The sequence below is a fragment of the Nanorana parkeri genome, unplaced genomic scaffold, assembly GCF_000935625.1.
Source record: "Nanorana parkeri isolate BGI_ZX_2015 unplaced genomic scaffold, ASM93562v1 scaffold400, whole genome shotgun sequence".
NCBI classification, from domain to species: Eukaryota; Metazoa; Chordata; class Amphibia; order Anura; family Dicroglossidae; genus Nanorana; species Nanorana parkeri.
Genome location: NW_017306668.1, coordinates 78976 through 98532, shown reverse-complemented (window position 1 = coordinate 98532; position 19557 = coordinate 78976). Strand labels below are relative to the sequence as shown.

At 39.4% G+C, this 19557-nt stretch overlaps 1 protein-coding gene across 3 annotated transcripts in view; it reads right to left on the bottom strand.

Annotated features, from left to right (window-relative positions):
• NCKAP1 (NCK associated protein 1) overlaps positions 1–19557 on the bottom strand; it is a 114127-nt gene that overhangs the window by 72463 nt on the left and 22107 nt on the right. The window contains exons 2-6 of one of the 3 annotated variants that reach the window (XM_018559500.1): positions 12873–12890; positions 10008–10118; positions 4936–5028; positions 3481–3537; positions 1295–1437 (exon numbers count right to left, since the gene is read on the bottom strand). In XM_018559500.1, the coding sequence (XP_018415002.1) occupies positions 1295–1437; positions 3481–3537; positions 4936–5028; positions 10008–10118; positions 12873–12890 (422 nt within the window). Of the gene's footprint in view, positions 1–1294; positions 1438–2989; positions 3047–3480; positions 3538–4935; positions 5029–10007; positions 10119–12872; positions 12891–19557 lie in introns of all 3 variants that reach the window. The other 2 variants (XM_018559501.1, XM_018559502.1) reach the window with 2 other exon arrangements.

Here is a 19557-nt window from a genome sequence, read left to right as displayed (position 1 = left end):
ACAAATCATATCAGCACAAACACCTCATACCAACTGTCAAGCATGGTGGTGGAGGGGTGATGATATGGGTTTGCTTTGCAGCCACAGGATCTGGGCACATTGCAGTCAGAGTCGACCATGAACTTCTCTCACTTTTATTTAGCTCATTTGTACTGAAGTTAAAGTACATCACAGGAGCAAGCTTGGAGCAGTAGCTACTTTACAACACGCACAGGGGGAATAAAACTAGCCACACTCCCCAAGTACAGTGTCAGCACCGATTCAGAGATGATTTAAAAGGATCTACAACCAAGTGATACATAAATAAGCTAGATTTTTGTTAAAGGAGAACTATGGGGTCAGTGTTTTTCCCCATAGTTCTCCTTGGGGTAACGGGAGGACACAAACTAGCGTCCTCCCGTTACCCTAAGTTCAGTATACCGCGAGCTACAGCTCGCGGTATACTGAGACGCTGCACCTGGAGCGGATCCCGACTTAGATGACGGGATCCGCCCAGCTGCGTGAGTGACAGCTGGCTCTGCCTATCTAGAGGCAGAGCCAGCTGTACCCGCCCCCTCCCCCGTCCGTTCCGCCAGTCAGCGCTGGCAGATCGGAGCGGGGAGAGGGGAATCCAGCCCCTCCCCCTGTCATGGCAGAGAGCCGTGACAGGATCGAGAGGTGAGGGAACCCGGTATGTGTTCTCTCACCTCCCGATCTACTGAGCCGACCTGTGACAGTCTCATTGTCACAGGTCGGCTTAGAACTATGAGGTGAGTGGAAATCACTCATGTCATAGTTCTCCTTTAATAGTTAAGGTACTTGAATGCATTTTTAAGATTTAACTGAGTTTGTCACTTTAAGAGAGCTGTGCATAAAAAAATGCCCGCAAACCTCAAAAGCAACCTCGTGTGGACCAAAATTCCTCCACAATGATGTGAGAGACTGATAAATTCATACAGAAAACTTCAAGTGATTGCTGCTAAAGGTGGTTCTACAAGCTAATTAATGTTAAGGTGTACTTAGTTTTCACACATGGTTTCTCCATTTTGGCTTTATGTTTGTAAAAGAAATGGCACGGTGTAATATGTAATGCGTTGTTGTTGATCTGAGGTTGCATTTACCCAATTCTAAGACCTGCTAGGGACCATGATTTTTATTATGATACTTAACCAAACAATTCAAAAGGGGGTGTAATTTCTTTTTCACACAACCGTACAAAAAGTAATAAACCCCCAAGACTCAGTACATTTTGTACAGGCAGAAAAATTAGTATTCACAGAATAAAATTACATTTTAGATTTATTGAAGTACATACCTGGCACCATGAGTCATTTCATGAGAGTAGTTGTATAGTCCTATAATTGCTTTCCGTTCTTCGATGCGAGAAAGCATGATCATGAGTGTAGTGTAGGTTACTATCAGGTCTAAGTAGTTCTTGGTTAAATCGAAATTGACAGTCTGCAGAATTAACACAACTGTTAACCTTTAGCACAAAACAAAAAAATATTTTACACGCTTGAAAGTAAGTATTCGCTGGTGTTAAAAGGAGAACTATGGGGTTAAGACTTTTCCCCATAGTTCTCCTTAGGGTAACGGGAGGACACAAACTAGCGTCCTCCCGTCACCCTAGGCTCAGTATACCGCGTGCTGCTGCTCGCGGTATACTGACGCCGCAGCTGAAGCGGATCCCGACAATTGTGCCGGGATCCGCCCAGCTGCGTGACTGACAGCTGGCTCTGCCTATCTAGAGCTTGTTCCAGGCCAATGAATGAAAAAATGACTAACCAGACACAAGCCAGGGTTCTTAGACGGTCAGCCCCTACATTTCTCACAGGCCAGGTTTCCTATAAACACAAGCGACGAGAGTACAAGCTGCCATTCCCACAGGAGGAAGAAGCCACACTGTATTTCAGGTGTAGTTAGTGATAGCCCAATGCTGCATTGTAGGAACACACTAAAGAACAGTTCTACCAAAAACAGTATTTCAAAAACACTTTAGTTTCCCTTAAACTCACATGCATGTCACAAAGGACACCCAACTCTCACATTCTTTATAGGTCACTTCCATCCTAAAGTAACCTGGGGAGGTACACCTCCTTACTGAGCAATCTATGGGGGGATAACCTAGCTGACTAACAAAGGCAAAGAAGACAGCAGGGTCAAGCTGTGGCTACATAGGTGAAAATGAGTTTACATGGGTTTCACGGTGTTCTAAGGTAAGCTAAACCTGCCAATTAGGCACCTGTTTGTTTTTTGGAAGATAGTGGCTACATAAAACATTTTGAAAACGGTAAAGTCAAACTTTAATTGTAACTTTTTATGCACAGTAGCGACACATGCATAAGTGTAATCAAATGTTTATACCTATGCTAGATCTTGCTGGATCTATGCAAGATCCAGCATGAAAAACATATGCAATGGCATGTGTGTAAAGCGTTTAGAAGGGAACACTCAAAAACTCACTCTAGTGGCTAGTATGTTAATTTATTCTAGCCCCTAAAATGAATTTATGCATGTTTGCCCAAAAATTAATGTGTTCACGTAATCCCCACCAGTACACTTCTCTCCTAATACAGGGTTGGGTGGCTTTTTTTTTTTTTTACATCCCTGAATAATGCATTAGATGAAGAATCTAAATGTCACAATATGCATGGACAACTTGGCTATTATAGAGCTGCATTCAGAGGCCTAAACAAATGCTGTATGGATCTAAAAGCAGCATTTTGTTCCGGGATTGCATGTGCGAGAGGTTTTACATGTCACTGTAGCAAATACTACAAAATTAATATTAAAAAAAAATAAAATAGGTCAGTCTTACAATTTGAGCAGTGTTGCTCTATCATACTTTCCTAGCTAAATTATTTACCATTACACAGTTACTAACCATGTTGGACACACAAATTAAAATATGCAGTTTAATATGAATATTTTTCCAATGATAATATACATCAAAAATAAGCATTTCAGCTTTTTCAAAAAGAGAAGCAATGTTTTGTCTATATATACTTACAATATCAAAGAAAACTTGACAAACATCAATAGTGTTAAGCAGCTCACATACATGATCCTGCAAATAGAACACACACATAAATTCATCCCTGAATAATGCACTAGATGAAGAATCTAAATGTCACAATATGCATGGACAACTTGGCTATTATAGAGCTGCATTCAGAGGCCTAAACAAATGCTGTATGGATCTAAAAGCAGCATTTTGTTCCGGGATTGCATGTGCGAGAGGTTTTACATGTCACTGTAGCAAATACTACAAAATTAATATTAAAAAAAAATAAAATAGGTCAGTCTTACAATTTGAGCAGTGTTGCTCTATCATACTTTCCTAGCTAAATTATTTACCATTACACAGTTACTAACCATGTTGGACACACAAATTAAAATATGCAGTTTAATATGAATATTTTTCCAATGATAATATACATCAAAAATAAGCATTTCAGCTTTTTCAAAAAGAGAAGCAATGTTTTGTCTATATATACTTACAATATCAAAGAAAACTTGACAAACATCAATAGTGTTAAGCAGCTCACATACATGATCCTGCAAATAGAACACACACATAAATAAAATCAATAGCTAGAAATATAACCCATTCAGTGTTAAAAGGGAAAGCCACCCTGCAGTACACAAAGGCCTCCAAGTCAGAGACAAACAAAAGCTTCTCAGCACAACTCTATGTTCAAACTGCACTTATTGAATTGATTGGCAAACAGTATTTTGTTTCTGAATAGTGCTGACACAGTAATAAAAGCCTTTCAGAGATTTGGACAAGCTATATACATAATTACTGTAACCAATTATGTAGTGCAAGTTTGACATTTAATGAACGTGAAGATAGGTCACCCATACTCCAGAAAGGAAAGAAAATACTGTTTATTGGAAATAACGTCACATAGGTTAAAATTGCTAACATTTTTGGGGCTGCGTAGGGTCCTTACCGGTTTTGCCTTGAAGAAGGGACCCTGCAAAGCACCCGAAACAGTCATATCGGAGGTTCTGCATTGCGCCATCCATAGCAATTACTTCGAGCACCTATTTATCTACGCTGGTCACAACGCTGTATGGTGTGCATCAGGCACTTAATTTACTGACATTTGATGGATCCTGTGACTGCTTCCACTGGCAATCTAAAATATCATGGGCACAAGGAGGCAGTGAAACCATGATTCCCCCAAATAGAACATGGGATGTTGTTTTAGCCTCTTCTGTGTAGTCAAAGAAGGGAATCCTCAAATTAAAATCCCCATTTCCCTGCTGCTGATAGGCACACAGAAGATGCAACCTTATTCAGATGGAATGGTGCTTCTATGACCACTGTTCTACTCTATATGACTAAAAAGGTGTTACAGACACCTGACCATAACACCTGTGTGAGCGCATTCCAAAATCATGAATATATAAAGTTTGCAAAACTTTTGTAGCTTTAAACCCCTTCACTCTTCTGGAAAGCTTTCCACAAAAGGTTACAGTCAGGTACTAATGTTGGACAAGAACACCTGGCTTATGCAAGGTCGAGTATCACTGTAGAAAACTCGAGTTCCTCTACAATAAACTCATCAAACTATGCCTTTATGGAGCTGGCTTTGCGTATAAGGACACTGTCCGGCTGAAACAGAAAGGGGCATTCCCCAAACTGATGCCAAAAGGTTGGAAGCGTAGTCGCCTAAAATGTATTTGTACTGTATGCCATAGTATCAACAGCACTCTTTACTGGAAACACCTGAACTGAATTTGGAGGGGTGTCCACATACATCCATAGGAAGTTGCTGCTTGTAAGAAGGCAGAATTTTATCAGCCTAAAATGGGTACGTTTTAATTAGATTTGTCATAATGCTTTCGCGATAGTTAAAAAAAAAAAAACAAAAAAAAAAAACCTGTGTATGGAGAACTTGAACCACAATAATGCAGGAAAGAAAATCAATAACAAAAATTGTTCACCTTAAATTCCATAACATCCACAAATGTGAAGTAGTAAAGTGCCAAATTTTTCAGGATCTCAGACTTCTCCTTTTGGAGTTGTGCAAGCTGTTGCTGTAAAAAGAGTTGATACATAAACTTAGACAATTGAATGTGATAAAGCATCCAAAAAACAAAAACAAAACAAAAAAAAAAAAACACACTCCTGACTTCATTTGGCTGCCTTCTGGAAATCATGTGTGCCCTCAACTATGGAGTGTACTTACCTCCCTACTAGCAAACATATATTCAAATAGGCAACATTTATAAACTGTTAAACAAGATATTAAAAAGCAGAAAATGAGAGAGCTAAGCAGTCCACAAAAAGGGACAGAGTAGATGTTATAAGAGAGAGCAAGACAACAGTCTTAGATGTAGAAGCAAAGGACACTTAAAATTCTGAACTTACCAAACAGAATATCCAGGCAAAGCCACGTCACGCATGCAAAATAAATGTAGATACAAAACATAAAATACAGTAAAAATGATCTAGATAAAACCACAATACAAACAAATGCAACCAAAATTAAAAATAGAAGAGAAGCAAATAACACTTGTTAGACACACAAGAATAATGAGAAAGGAAAAGAGATATTAGAAAGATATTAGAAAGTTAAGATATAGTTACAGGAGGTAGTATGAACACAATGAGGTAATGCACACTTAAGCAAAGCAACGAGGTTATTTCATGAAAGCGGAATTGAATTTTAAGTAACGTTTTCACCAAAAGCAACAGATTCCATAAAAGCATAATTTTAGATCAAATCCCAGCATACATACAGCATGCAAAATATGCTTTACTAAACACTTTTCAATGTATTAAAAAGGGTAGGGCTACCAAAAACTAATATTTAAGCATAAGGAACAGACCAGTGAGTTCACACCATTACTGGCCTCGTATCTTCCTAGCATAGTCTAGAATAGAGATCCCACCAATGTACTGTATTTTACCATGAAGGGAAAAAGAGCTAACCATCTTCAGCTTTACCTGAACGGCAATTCAAGCCACTGGCATCTACCCAATACTGAAATATCCATTTTGTATGGACACATCTTTCATGAGTAAGACTATTTCACATCTTGATTTGTTTTTGTAATGTGTGTGTGTGTGAGATTTTCTAACAAGAACATCATAAAACAGCAAATTATATTTGACAGAATATGTGCATATTTAGTAAAAGTAGGAGGCTAAATGGGATCTTCTCAAAATAACCCTTGGCCCCATATTCTACATATATTTAAATACAGCAATCATGTATTTCTGCCCCTTGATATTTCTACTGCATTCTTTGTTGCAGCACAGGAAAATGATAACATGTTTCAATCCCCTTGACATGACAATAGCAATGAAAGTCAGTCAACAAAACGCATAATAATCTATATCGGATTAGGTTATTAAGGATTATATCATATAAAATTGCACATAGAAGAATGTTTGCAAGACCTCAAATGAATTGGCATAGCAAGCATTTAGGATGTATACCAAGTTGTCTCTCGAGTTCTCTATATTCTGCTGAAGTTCAAACCGAGCATCTCAATGGCTCAAGAAAGGGCGAAGAAAGGGGATTTAAGTGACTTTGAACATGGCATGGTTGTTGTTGCCAGACGGGCTGGCTTAAGTATTTCAGCAATTGCTGATCTACTGGGATTTTCATACACAACCATCTCTCGGGTTTACAAAGAATGGTCTGAAAAAGAGAAAATATCCAGTGAGCGGCAGCTCTCTGGGCAAGAATACTTTGTTGATGCCAGAGGAGAATGGCCAGACTGGATCAAGCTGATAGAAAGGCAACAGTAACTCAAATAACCACTTGTTACATCTGAGGTATGCAGAAGAACATCTCTGAACACACCACACATTGAACCTTGAAGCAGATGGGTTACAGCCACAGAAGACCACACCGGGTGCCACTTCTGTCAGCTAAGAACAGGAAACTGAGGCTACAGTTTGCAAGGGCTCACCAAAATTGTAAAATAGAAGATTGGAAAAACGTTGCCTGGTCTGATGAGTCTTCATTTCTGTTGCAACATTCGGATGGTCAGGTCAGAATTTGATGCAAACATGACAGCATGGATCCACCCTGCCTTGCATCAACGGTTCAGGCTGGTGGAGCTACGCATCGTGCATGTGCAGCTGACAAATCTGCAGCAACTGATCATGTCAGTATGCACCAAACTCTCTAAGGAATGTTTCCATCACCTTGTTGGATTAATGCCACAAAGAATTAAAGCAGTTCTGAAGACAAAAAGCGGTCCAACCAAGTACTAGCAAGGTGTACCTAATAAAGTGGCCAGTGAGTGTATATTGGCTTTGTAGCTTACTACAGCTCCCCAAACATCCCCTGCTGGGTAAGCTTCATGTAACGTCACACACAGCACATCTTCAACTAGCACAAACCTGTACTCAGCCCTCAGTTTCCTCTTGGAACGTGTTTTAGACAATCTTTTCAGAAATTACTGCTTTGGTACCATAACAAAACCTCTATCAAGCTTAGTCATAACCATTGGTGAGTATCAGCCTATTGTAGACCATTCAGATCTTGTATAAAATAATACAAATTACTTATAGATTGGCAACTATGGAAAGTTTCAAAACCAATAATTTTCTATGCACACCCACATCATCTCTGCAGGAGTTAAAGCTTAAAAATTAATTCGAGTACCTTCACTATTCACAAAAATTTATCTAATTTGTGTATCACTCGGCTGTAGATCCTCAACTCATCTCTGAATTGGTGCCGACACTGTCCTTCCTTCTAGAGGGTGGCTATTTTTGTTCACCTTGGTCCCTTGTCTATGTTCTAAAGTAGCCACCGCTCACTATTGTGATTGACTAAAATCTCATGTTTAGCTAGCGAATTTATATTGAAGCTATAGTCTATCACGGGAGTGAGCTTGGATTGGTGACTACTTTACAACACACAGGGACCATGGGGAACAAAAGTACCCACCCTCCAGGAGGAAGGAAAGTGTCAGCACCAATTCAGAGATGATTCGAGAATGATGCACAAATAAGATTTTTTTGTACTTGAGGCCTCTTTCACACCAGACAGTGCGTTCCGGCCCGATTCTGGCCGGAACACACTAGAACGCATTTCGGCCGGCTCACTATGTTGTGGGGCAGGAGGGAGCGTGGCAGTCCATTGAAGTGAATGACACCATAGCCACGCCCTCCGGCCACAATGCGATTGGCTGCACGGGAACGCAAGGCACATCAATGCCTGTGGTCCGGTCCGAACAAAATACTGTCTTCAATATATAAATGAGGTTCTTCTGTGTTGTATAAATCTGATGAGGCATAAAACTAAGATTTCTTTTTCACAGTACCGGCTCCTACAATAACTCACTTCACGAATGGGCCGGGTTTTTGGCAATATTCAGTAAATGATGTAGAATACGCATAGCCCATTCAAGCTACCTTTGATACAAAGAAAGCAAAGGTCGGCCGTGTAAGTCTCTCCACATCTCCTGCAATGTAAAGAACAATGCTCTGTGCTCCATACTGTCATATGGAATGCACATCCCAAATATTTGCTAAGCTTATCAGCTGCGAGTTTGAACTTCACCAAAACACACCCAGCCTGTACAATAATGTGAACAGCTGTTTAAAAAAATTGCAGCAATGAATGTCAATAGTAGTTCACATTTATTTACACCACACTCAACTGCAGACACATACTCAAAAGGTAGGACAAGTTAAACCAGCTGAGTTCACCTCCCTTTATCCCCAGCCAGTGAATCACCTTTTCAGTCTTCCCGGAAATAAGCTATAAGGAAGTGCAGCATACCTGTCATGCAATAATTTATGTATATTCAAGATAATAACACTGTGAAAAAAGAAAAAGCTTTGACTTCAGAAGAGAAAAATGTACCCATGAGAAATGCTCTTATGGGAGTGCGCTTTCCATTATTATTAACGTCCGTGAACATGAAGCAGGACATTCATCTGTGCTGGTGGTCACCCCTCCTCCTCTACAGTTAAACCAGACTTGTGTGATCACGTTAGGTTATCTAAGGAATGATGCCTTAAGTTGATGGCATGCCCCCAACAAACTGTAGTTCACTTCAATTGCCTCTGAATGGTTTAAACTGGCAGCTCTCCATTTCTTTCACCAAGACCTTGCATGTTTGTCACAGATGACATGCAAGCTTGAACTATTTTATACAACAGTGAAAGCTTAAAAAGGAGATCTGGTCGCAACTACGTTAATGCAAGAACTTGAACATTTAGCTATAAAACCATTACCATGTTTTATTTAGAAAGCATCAACACATCACTGTACATTAAAGTAAAGCTAAAGCCTAACTGAATGCAATTAGTTTGCCAAAGCACTGTGTTTAAGAGTTTTTTTGTTTTTTTAAATTCTTTAATGAAAATTCTTTTAGCCATTTCCTGTCTATATGCGTGCGCTTCAGCAGTAGCTCCATGTCATTGCTGAGGGGGCCCTTCCTGATGGTGACAAAAGCGGAACATGCCTGCTCAGTGAGCATCTTTATGTCACTTATAGTCCTTATTGGAAGAACATGTCACAGGGTGAAAACGCAAGAGAGCAACAGAGACACGGACAGAGCACTGTCTACCCATAACAGGAAACAAGGAACTTCATGGCAGGATTACCCAGTGTTTTTAATAAAGCCTGCAGATTTAACAAAATGTATGTTACCTTTAGAAATACATTATATGATATTTTAGTGATTAGCTTTAGATTTACTTTAAATGAAAACAAAAAGGGTGAAAATTACATACTTCAAAACGAGTACAAACCTGCAGTATTACCTATGAAAGATTTGTACTAGGGATGCACCGATACCGTTTTTTCAGTATCGTGTACCGTTATTTAGCTTTCATTACTTGCCGATACCAAGTGCCGATACCAGTGCTTCCACTAGCATGGAGCTGGCTTTAAGTTTCAAGATACAGACCGATAATTTCTATGTCTCCCATAAAAGCAAGTCTTGATTGAAGAAATAAGAGATCTAACATCCCATGATTTAGGTACACAGAAAATCAGCATACATTATTTTTCTTTTCCAAATTATAAAAGTTTACTTACATTGTTGTTGCGGGTTTCAACTGCTGGAAACTTCCGGACAATAAACTTGACAGCAGATTCCAAGTTTTTATCAATCAGGTAAGAAGGTTTGGCTTTGGGGTCCCCACATGCCTAACAAAAATGAAATTGGAAAACATTTTATTTTCTTTTTTTAAAAAAAAAAAGGTAACAGCAGACTGAAAAAGACTGTTGTTCCAGAGTGAGATGAGAAAATAAAAAAAGCAGGCAATGCAAGGGCTGTCAGAGCTGAAACCAAGAATGAATCAGAAAAGGATAGAAGTTCTTTTAAAAAATAGAATTTAAAAAAAGGTATGGAGATGTTTAAAGCAGTGTGGAAAGTGCCGTGTTAAAACCTAGATAAATAAAATAAAAATATTCATACAACATAAAGCTGAGGTAGAGTTGTGTACAGAAATAAATAAAAATGGTAAATAAGAAATTGGAAAGAATAAAATATTTAGCTTTGGTTTTGATGCTATGAATTGAAAAAGAAAAAAAAATGTGTTCTAAAGGACTGTAATAAAAACGCAAGTTTTTATCTACAGTACACTTAAAGGCAGAAAACAAATAAAAAGCTGGATCTGTCCACGCATTTTTGTCATGACAACTCCCTAGTTGATAATAGGCTGGGTTTCAAACACTTCTTGTCCACCAAAACCATGTTAGGAACCCCCACCGGAACTGTACTAAATATCTTTATCTATATGAAAACCCCTTTAGCATTAGCACCAGCGCTCTCATCCTGCAAGCACTCATCTGGTACGTAGCTTTGTTTCCTCCTCCATCTTTCATACAGCAGGTGTTCTCACCTGGTTATCAGTGCCAAAGCTGGAATACTGCCATATATACACAAGAAAAGATGGGGTTTAAGCCAGAGCTAAAAGAATTTAAGAACCAAAATTGGATTGTGGGTCATCAATACTCAAGTTCAAGGCTGGCCTCAAATATTTAACGCTGAGCAGCTGCTCTAATGCAAAAATGAGAGATTCCCATTAGGGTTTAGAGTGGGGGGGTGGGCAAATTTCACCCCGGAGCCAGCAAGGGGAATATAATGTTGGTGCAATAGTGAGTCAATCTAGACTTGTGCAAAAAAAGAAATAAACCCTGTAACTACTGTCCTCCCATGTCCCATTATACCAGATTCTGGGAAAGAAGGGAGAAAATGGACCTAGCTGAACAAGGGAGTGGAGTTAGCATTAAATAATTACATTTAAAAGTGAACAACCCCTTTAATAATCCTGAGCTGAAATATCTCACTAACCAAGTAGAACAATACATAAACATATTATGTGTATTCATTTTTAAACACCAATAAAGCAGCATAAAAAGAATTCAAATAAACTTAAAATTATCAAATGGGGAGGATGAAAATAAAATGTGTGGACGGGAAGTGCAATGGAGTGGACACATTTAAAGCAGTTGTCTATGCCTGCATTATTAAACTGACACTGAACTCAGGAGTTACATCTCAAAAATACATATAAGTACCATAGATGTTACCAAAATGTATCTAATTTGTGTAAAACTCAGCTGTAGTTCCTCAAATCATCTCTGAACTGCTGCCGACACTATCTTTCCTTCTGGAGGGTGACTACTTTTGTTCCACATGGTCCCTGCGTGTATTGTAAAGTAGTCAGCACTCCAAGCCCACATTTTGTTTACTCATTTGTATTGAGATTGTAGTCCATCACAGGAGTGAGCTTGGAGTAGAGCCGCAGCTAATGATTATTTTCAAAAATCGGTTAGCCGATTATTACGTTCAATTAATCGGTTAAAAAATAAAAATACATTTTTAAAAATGGCTCCAGTGATGGGACTACTAGTTTGTATTAAGATTGTAGTCCCATCACAGGAGCAAGCTTGGAGCGGTGGAAGTAAAAAAGAAAAAGAAAAAGAAAAAAAAAAAAAGTGTGGTGTGGTGCTGCAATATAGTGAAATGAAGTGTAAAATTATACAGCAATGAATTGCAGAATGGCACAGGTTATAGAGGACTACAAAACCCAGCAATAGTACATTATATAGCACAATGCAGAATACCACCAGCTATAGAGGAATACAACAAATCCCAGCAATAGTACATTATAGCTGGTGGTATTCTGCATTGCACCACTGTATAATGGATTATTGCTGGGATTTATTGTACTCTATAGCTGGTGGTATTCCGCATTGCGCTGTATAATGTATTATTGCTGGGATTTGTAGTCCTCTATACAGCGCAATGCAGAATACCAACAGCTATATACGAATACAACAAATCCCAGCAATATATTATACATACAGTGTACAATGTATTGCTGGAATTTGTATTCCTCTATAGCCGATGGTACATTGTGCTGTATAACATACAGCACAATGTACCATCGGCTATAGAGGAATACAAATTGAAGAAAAGTAGCCACCCTCCAGAAGGAAGGACAGTGTCAGCATGAATTCAGAGATGATTTGAGGATCTACATTTATGTTAATAGTTAAAAGTACTTGAATGTATTTTTAAGATTTAACTTCTGAGTTTGTCACTTTAAGCATTGTGCAGTACACATTAAAGCTACGCACATGGCTTTTAACTGTGCCTTGTTGTGCAGCAAAACGTCTTGGGTCCTTTAAAAACAGCCAGAAAAACAAAAATTTAAAAAAAGAGAAGACATTATGAACAAAATCCAATAGGAGAAAAAACAGACAGTCATACATGCACAAAGGAGCCTGCATGCTTGGGGGCCACATACAGTTATTAGGGGGTTCAGTTAGTGCTATTCAATTCTGATCAGTGATTTTTATGGTTGTGCTGTAGATTACAGAGAGAAGAAGTCATGATGTTATGAATCCAGATTTAAAGTGGGCAAAGGGAAGGTGAAAAGCAATGCAAACCTTCCAAACTTGTCCTTGCTGGGAAAGCATTTAAATAGAGAGAAAAAGAATTACATAGAGACATTATGTAGCTTACTAAAAACATACAGTTCTGCACAACAAGAAGACATGTTCTTTAGGGCACTCTAACTTTAACTACATAAAACATTTGTACACAAAAAGAAAAACGTAGAGAAGGCAATGTATTCAAGATGGATCAATCATTAAAAAGTCACACTTCACATCAACAGGGCCTTTTAGCATTATTAATTGCATTCTTCGGAGTAAATGATAAAGAAATACCTCTTTCAAGATCAAATAATTTTTGGCTCCAAGGAGCACCATGGGGGTGTTTAGCATCAATAAAGATTCACATTATCAATAAGACGAACTGTGACTGGTAGACATGCAGTGACTTAAGCAGAGACTTTATGTACAATAAGCAAACATGGCTGCCCTCATGTACATTGATGAATATCGCACTACACCTGCTAACACGGTTTTTAAAAAACGGCAAGATTTTTTAAATATAATTATAAAACCACTTAAAAAAATTTAATGCCCGAGTTTGGTGTCACTGCAGTGTTTACCTTTATTTTTAAATTCTTCATGCTTCATATTTCTACGATTAATTACAGAGATTTATACATTGACAAAAAGCATATGTATTCATTTATAATACATGTCAGGAATATATGAATATTTCTCCAGGTTTTGTCTCTTTGAAAACGCTGCAAGTACAGAGAAGTACCTGTTGAGCCTGCCAAAAAACCAAGAGAGCTCAGTGCCGAGCTAACGCTTCTGCACTGAATCCAAAGCAGTGTCATAAGGTCTGCCTTAAAGGAGAACTATGAGGTGAGTGAACTAGGAGGTCGTTCGCTCACTTCTCGATTATCTCCCTGCAGAGAGCGGTGACTGTAGGAAAAAATAAGGACATTAAAAGGAGAACTATGAGGTGAGTGAAAATCACTCATCCTCATAGTTCAAGCCGACGTGTTAATGAAACGGTCAAACGTCAGCTCAGTAGATCGGGAAGTGAGCGAACACACACACACACACACACACACACACACACACACACACACACAGTCGCTCGCTCACTTCTCGATCATCTCCCTGCAGAGAGCGGTGACGTCACCGCTCCCTGCAGGGATTACCCCTCTCCCCGCTCTGATCCTCCAGCAGTGACAGGAGGAACGGACGGGGGAAGGTACACCTGGCTTTGCCTCTAGATAGGCAGAGCCAGCTCCCATTTATGCCGCTGGGTGGATCGACCGTAATCTCGGCATCCGTCCTGGCCGTGGAGGTCTCAGTATACCGCAAGCTACTGAGCTTTGGGTAACGGGAGGAGGCCAGTATATGTCCTCCCGTGACCGTTAAGAGAACTATGGGGAAAACCACTTGCCTTTAGTTCTCTTTTAATTCTCTCTTGCTGCACTACAGAACACCTTGCCTTCTCTTTTCCATAAGGGATTAGTCCAGCAGCAGAAAATTAGCCAGGGCAAACAACACTGCTTGGGATTTTAGTGCAGCGGAGGCAATGTGTTGACAGCTCAAAAAGTAAATTGCTCAATGGTTTTCTAGCAGGTACTTTATATGTACTTGCAGTGATTTTAAAGGATACATCTCCCTGATGACACTAAAGGATACAGATATACTGATATTTTGTTTTTTGCTCAGACATACACTTAACTGTAGAGTTATCATATCAGCTAAACAAAGGGGGGAATTTATCAACACGGGGCAAAAAAAAAAATCGGAGCAGTAGCCCAGGACAACCAAGCAACTTCTCTCTTCAGTTTGTTCAGTTAAGGTTTGAAAATGAGAGAGAGAAGCCGATTGGTTGCTACGCAGAGCTGCTCCAGATTTTGTCTGTTCAAGCTTTGATAAATTCCACTCAAAGTGCATTGGTCTTAACCATTTCTTACAGTGCAAATCTGTAAGTTGACTAAGAGCAGACACTGCACGGCAGGAAGCAGAACTGGGAGTATGTGCGCAACTATGGCAAACGCCACACGTACATATATTTACACACTGAACACAAAATTTGAAGGAAGCATTTAATTACATTAAGTTGAACAATTTTAAGCATATTTATACATGAACAACAACAAATAAATCAGTATATCAGTGTATCCCCTACAAAGTGAAGCTTGATTGACCTATATACCTGTATCGCCAAGCTTTTAAAAATTGGACTCTAACCTGAACAACAGTCAACATTGTAGGTAATGTACAGGACAAGCTAGAAGATCTCTGATAATGTTAAAAGAGCAAACATTCATCCCACAATCAATCATGCATGAGATGTTCAGTAAAAGAGAATGGTTTTCAGCCAATGTATTATGTGTTTTAACTTTACCCCCTCCCCCCCCAAAAAAAGACACATTTCCCAGAGAACTGTGGATTAGCTAAAGAAAGAGCATGCGTCATTCAATTGTGTTTTCATTGCATCTGGAGCCAAGGCCCATTTTGGACAAAATTCATCAGCTATTTGGGGATGCATCATTGGTTGCTAGAATGCCGGTGGCCCCGTGTCCTAGCAACCAATATACCAAAAGTGGGACATACATACATACATACCCCACTATGATCTGGAGTAGAGAGAGACGCCAGTGCTCAGAGTTGTTCTTCATTACCACCAAATTTCTAATGTGTAAACTAGCGGCATTTCTTTTTAATCTGTCACAATCTACTAGTGTATAGTTAGCTTAAGGCTTGCCTGACCGAAAACAAATGTTCAGTTTCCTGTAACTACAAAGCTCCTGGTAGATCATGCAATAGAAGCTGCCCAGGATTTAGCTCAGATGAGGGAGCCAGTCTGTTTTTTCTGTTAATAATGAACTTTTTTGCCAATTTTAAACAATGTGATTGGTAATATTGCAATGTGCCCTTTTGGTTCATGCGAAGTGTGAGTTTTATTGCGGCTCCATTTCATTGATCATTGATCTACTTTTCCATACACTTTTCCAAATTGGAAGACATTTCATTAGAGTGCCATTAAGATGGAACACTCAATACATCAATATCAACAAAACAATCCTCTGGCACATTTCCATTATCAAAACAAGCAATACAGTAATATCAGCCTTCAACATAAACATGCATTAACATATCACTCTGGTACATATACATTGGCACCGGTAGATAATTTCAGGCAGAAAAAGATTTTTTTCAAAATATAAGTTCTCAGATAACTTTAGATATTGTAGTACCCTCAATAGTTAAATACATTATAAACCACAGACTTAAAGGGGATGTTCACTTGAACCCTTCCACCCACAATATAACAGTGCACTTGTATTATGCTCGGCCACAATATCATCAGTGAAAGTATAAGATAAACAGCCAATAATGCCGTACATGTAAAAGAACAATTCCAGCAAATGTGCTGAACAGTAATGTGAAATCCACGGTCCCTACGCCTTCCCTCCTTCTCCTGACAATTTATGGCACTCAGAACATGGCTTTCGCAGCTTTGCTCCAGAACATTCCATATGAAGGAACAGAACAGGCTGGGGCCCATTGATGCACAAACCACACTGAGCTTGAATCTGAGCACTTACAATTTGCTAAAATGGTCCATATAAAAAAATAAAAAAAAAATAGAAAGAAAAAAAAAAGAAAAAAAAAGGCATGTATTTTGTAAGAGCCTAACGATTAAAGAAGAAACTTTGGTTAAAAATTGTATGAACCCTTGCAGTGGGGCTAGCCCCCCATTGGAAAGGTTAAGTGTTTGGTTTTTGTCTAGGTGCTAAAAAAAAAAAAAGAAGTTACACTCACCAGACCATCGGAACCGGCTTCCTGCTTCTGTGATTACTGAAGTGTGTCTACTCCTCCGCGTCCTCACATCTATACACAGTGTATAGAGCGTGATGACACCAGGATCTTTAGACCGCTGCAGAAGGAGAGAGACGCTGGAGATACCGGTCTAATAAAAAGACTGTCTAAAAGCAAAAGCACAGAGCGACCCCGACATGTGCAAGATCGTTTTATTGTACAAGTAATAAGCGATGTAAATCTCCTTCAAATCAGAGTGTGGGAAGTACATAACCCGTATTAGGCAATCTACACAGAAGACGCCGATCCGCTGGCTGGAATGCCGCCTCGCTGCTTATTGTGTTTGTGGCCAACGCGTTTCCGGGGCACGCCCCCATCATCAAATCCACCAATCTTGAGCTAGCCTGCATGTTAAAACTAAAAAGTCACCGATCAAGTGCCTCTCCTGAAGAGACCCATTAGAAGGCCTCCACGGATTACCATAGAGACCAGCTATGTTTACACATTTGTAGCCTGCTTAATAAAAAAGACATGGCACGGACAAATCCCCCAAACTAGAACACCAGGGGAAAAGATTGATAAAGAAACATACACTATATAGGCACTACATTTTAAAACACAGAGAAAGAGGGGGTCCTATATCCGATTTGGAGATAAAACTGCCTAGGATCTGGGTAGAAGACCAGGATAAAGATATTGCTCAATGACTCAATGAGTTGTGGGATGGTGGCATCAATTTGGAGTTAGAATCTATGTTAGATCCTGATAGCATGCACATACAGATTAAAGCCAAAATATATTTCCCACCCCCCCCCCCCTTTTTTGGACATTTTTTTTTTTTTCAGTTAGTATTTACTGACATTAAGAATCTTTGCAATATGAGATCTAAAGATTTGACTAACCTGTCTGGGGAGGAGAAGAAAGCCATCAATGCCCTGAGGGAAAATAAAGAGATCATGATCAGACAGGTGGACAAAGGGGGTGGCATCGTGATCCAAAACAGAAGTGATTATTTGGATGAAGCCTTTAGACTCCTTTCTGATCCAGCTACATATAGAAAACTGGGTCAGTACCTGACTAAAGACTTCAAGAAGGTACTTAACAAGGCAAGGAATGAGGGTATAATTTCTAAGCTTGAATTGAATTACTTGTATATACAAAATCCCTCTACCCCTCACTTTTATCACCTGCCAAAAATTCCTAAGAACTCCCAAAGGCCGCCTGGGAGGCCAATTATAGCAGGTATCAATTGTTTAACATATAACCTGGCTAGGTATGTGGATTAATTTTTCTACAGCCTCTTGCATGGGAGCTGCCCTCCTTTTTTCATGATTCTGGCTATATGTTGGAAAACGTAAAACTATCCATGGAAAGACAACTCATCTATAGACATCTTTAATTGTTTCTTTGTTACATACATCCATAGACCATCATCGTGGCCTACAGGCTACCCAGTTTTTTCTAACTCTTGGTCCATTAACGCTCGACAGATCAACTTTATATTTGAGTCTATGGAGCACATATTGACACAGGACTACTTCTTGGATTCCTTTTACTTGCAGACCAGAGGCATTGCTATGGGGGCCAGGTTTGCCCTGAGCTATGCGAACCTGTTTATGGGTTACTGGAAGCAAGATTGTATATGGGCCAATATTGCTTTTGGGGCAAACCTGGTCCTATATGCCAGATATATAGAGGATATAATGATGTGGTCTGGGAAGGGAGTCAGGAAAAGCTCCTTGATTTTGTTAGCTACTGTAACGGCAACCCGTTTGGTAGACGAGAAGACTTGTGTTTTTAGACTTGGAGTTTAGTTAAGGTGAATAATCTGTCCATACCTTGAGAACTAATTTTAAACCTGCAGCGGGGAATTCCTATATTGATGCGTCCACCATCGTAGATGGTTGAGGAATATTCCCGAGGGTCAATTTGGGAAATTAAGGAGGACATGCACCAATACAGAGGATTACCTTATTCAGGGTCAGGTTCTGAAACTGGAAATTTTTGGAAAAGGGATATAAAAGTGAGGTGATTGACTATTTTTGGAAAACATGAACAGGAGCAAGAAAAGAAACCAGAGGCCAAGACTAATGATACCTCCTATAAACTGTAATTGTATACTCCGTTCAATCATGGTGCCTTTAATCTATCTAGGATCCTGAAAAGACATTAGAGGGTGTTGAGGGAGGACCCAATTATGAAGAATTCATTACCCCCTGCCCCCAGAGTGATATTAGGGAGACCAAGAGTACTAAAGGAACATCTTGGCTCCCAGCAAGGTATGTGCAACGAAAACAGAACCAGCAACGAAGTTAAAGCTTTTTGGGCAGGTTGGCTGTAATAGATCCGGAATCCCAAATTGTGGCGCATGCCAATTTATATGGCATAGGAAAAAAAAGAGATAAGAATGAATGGCACCACATTTCAGATTAGAGTTTATTAAATGTGGAAACGAGTTTGTTTACAGTTTATGGGCTCCTATGTCCCCGTGGTAAACGTTACGTGTGGGAAAACTAGAACCCCGAGAGTGAGGTTTAGGGAGCATAAAGCATCATTAAGAAAGCTGACCAATCTGTGCCTAAAAAAACATTTCCTAATACACACCAATGCCTCACCCCAAAACATGACTTATTGGGATTGAGGCGATCCCTGATAGATGGGATGAAGGTGTTAGATTTAAAAAAAGACTCTGTGAAAGGGAAATGTATGGGATATACCAGTTAAATAGCCTGCCGCCAAATGGTCTTAATGAATCATTTTAGAGCTCTGCTGTGATCTAATCGGGACCCCTTTGTTTTTAGTATGTGGCTGGGTTTGATCATGTATCATTCTTTTTTAATAATGAAGTATTAGTTAATGATTTACTAATTAATTCTAGGCCCTATAGTCCTTGCATTCTTCCATGCATTTTTTCCATTATTATTAA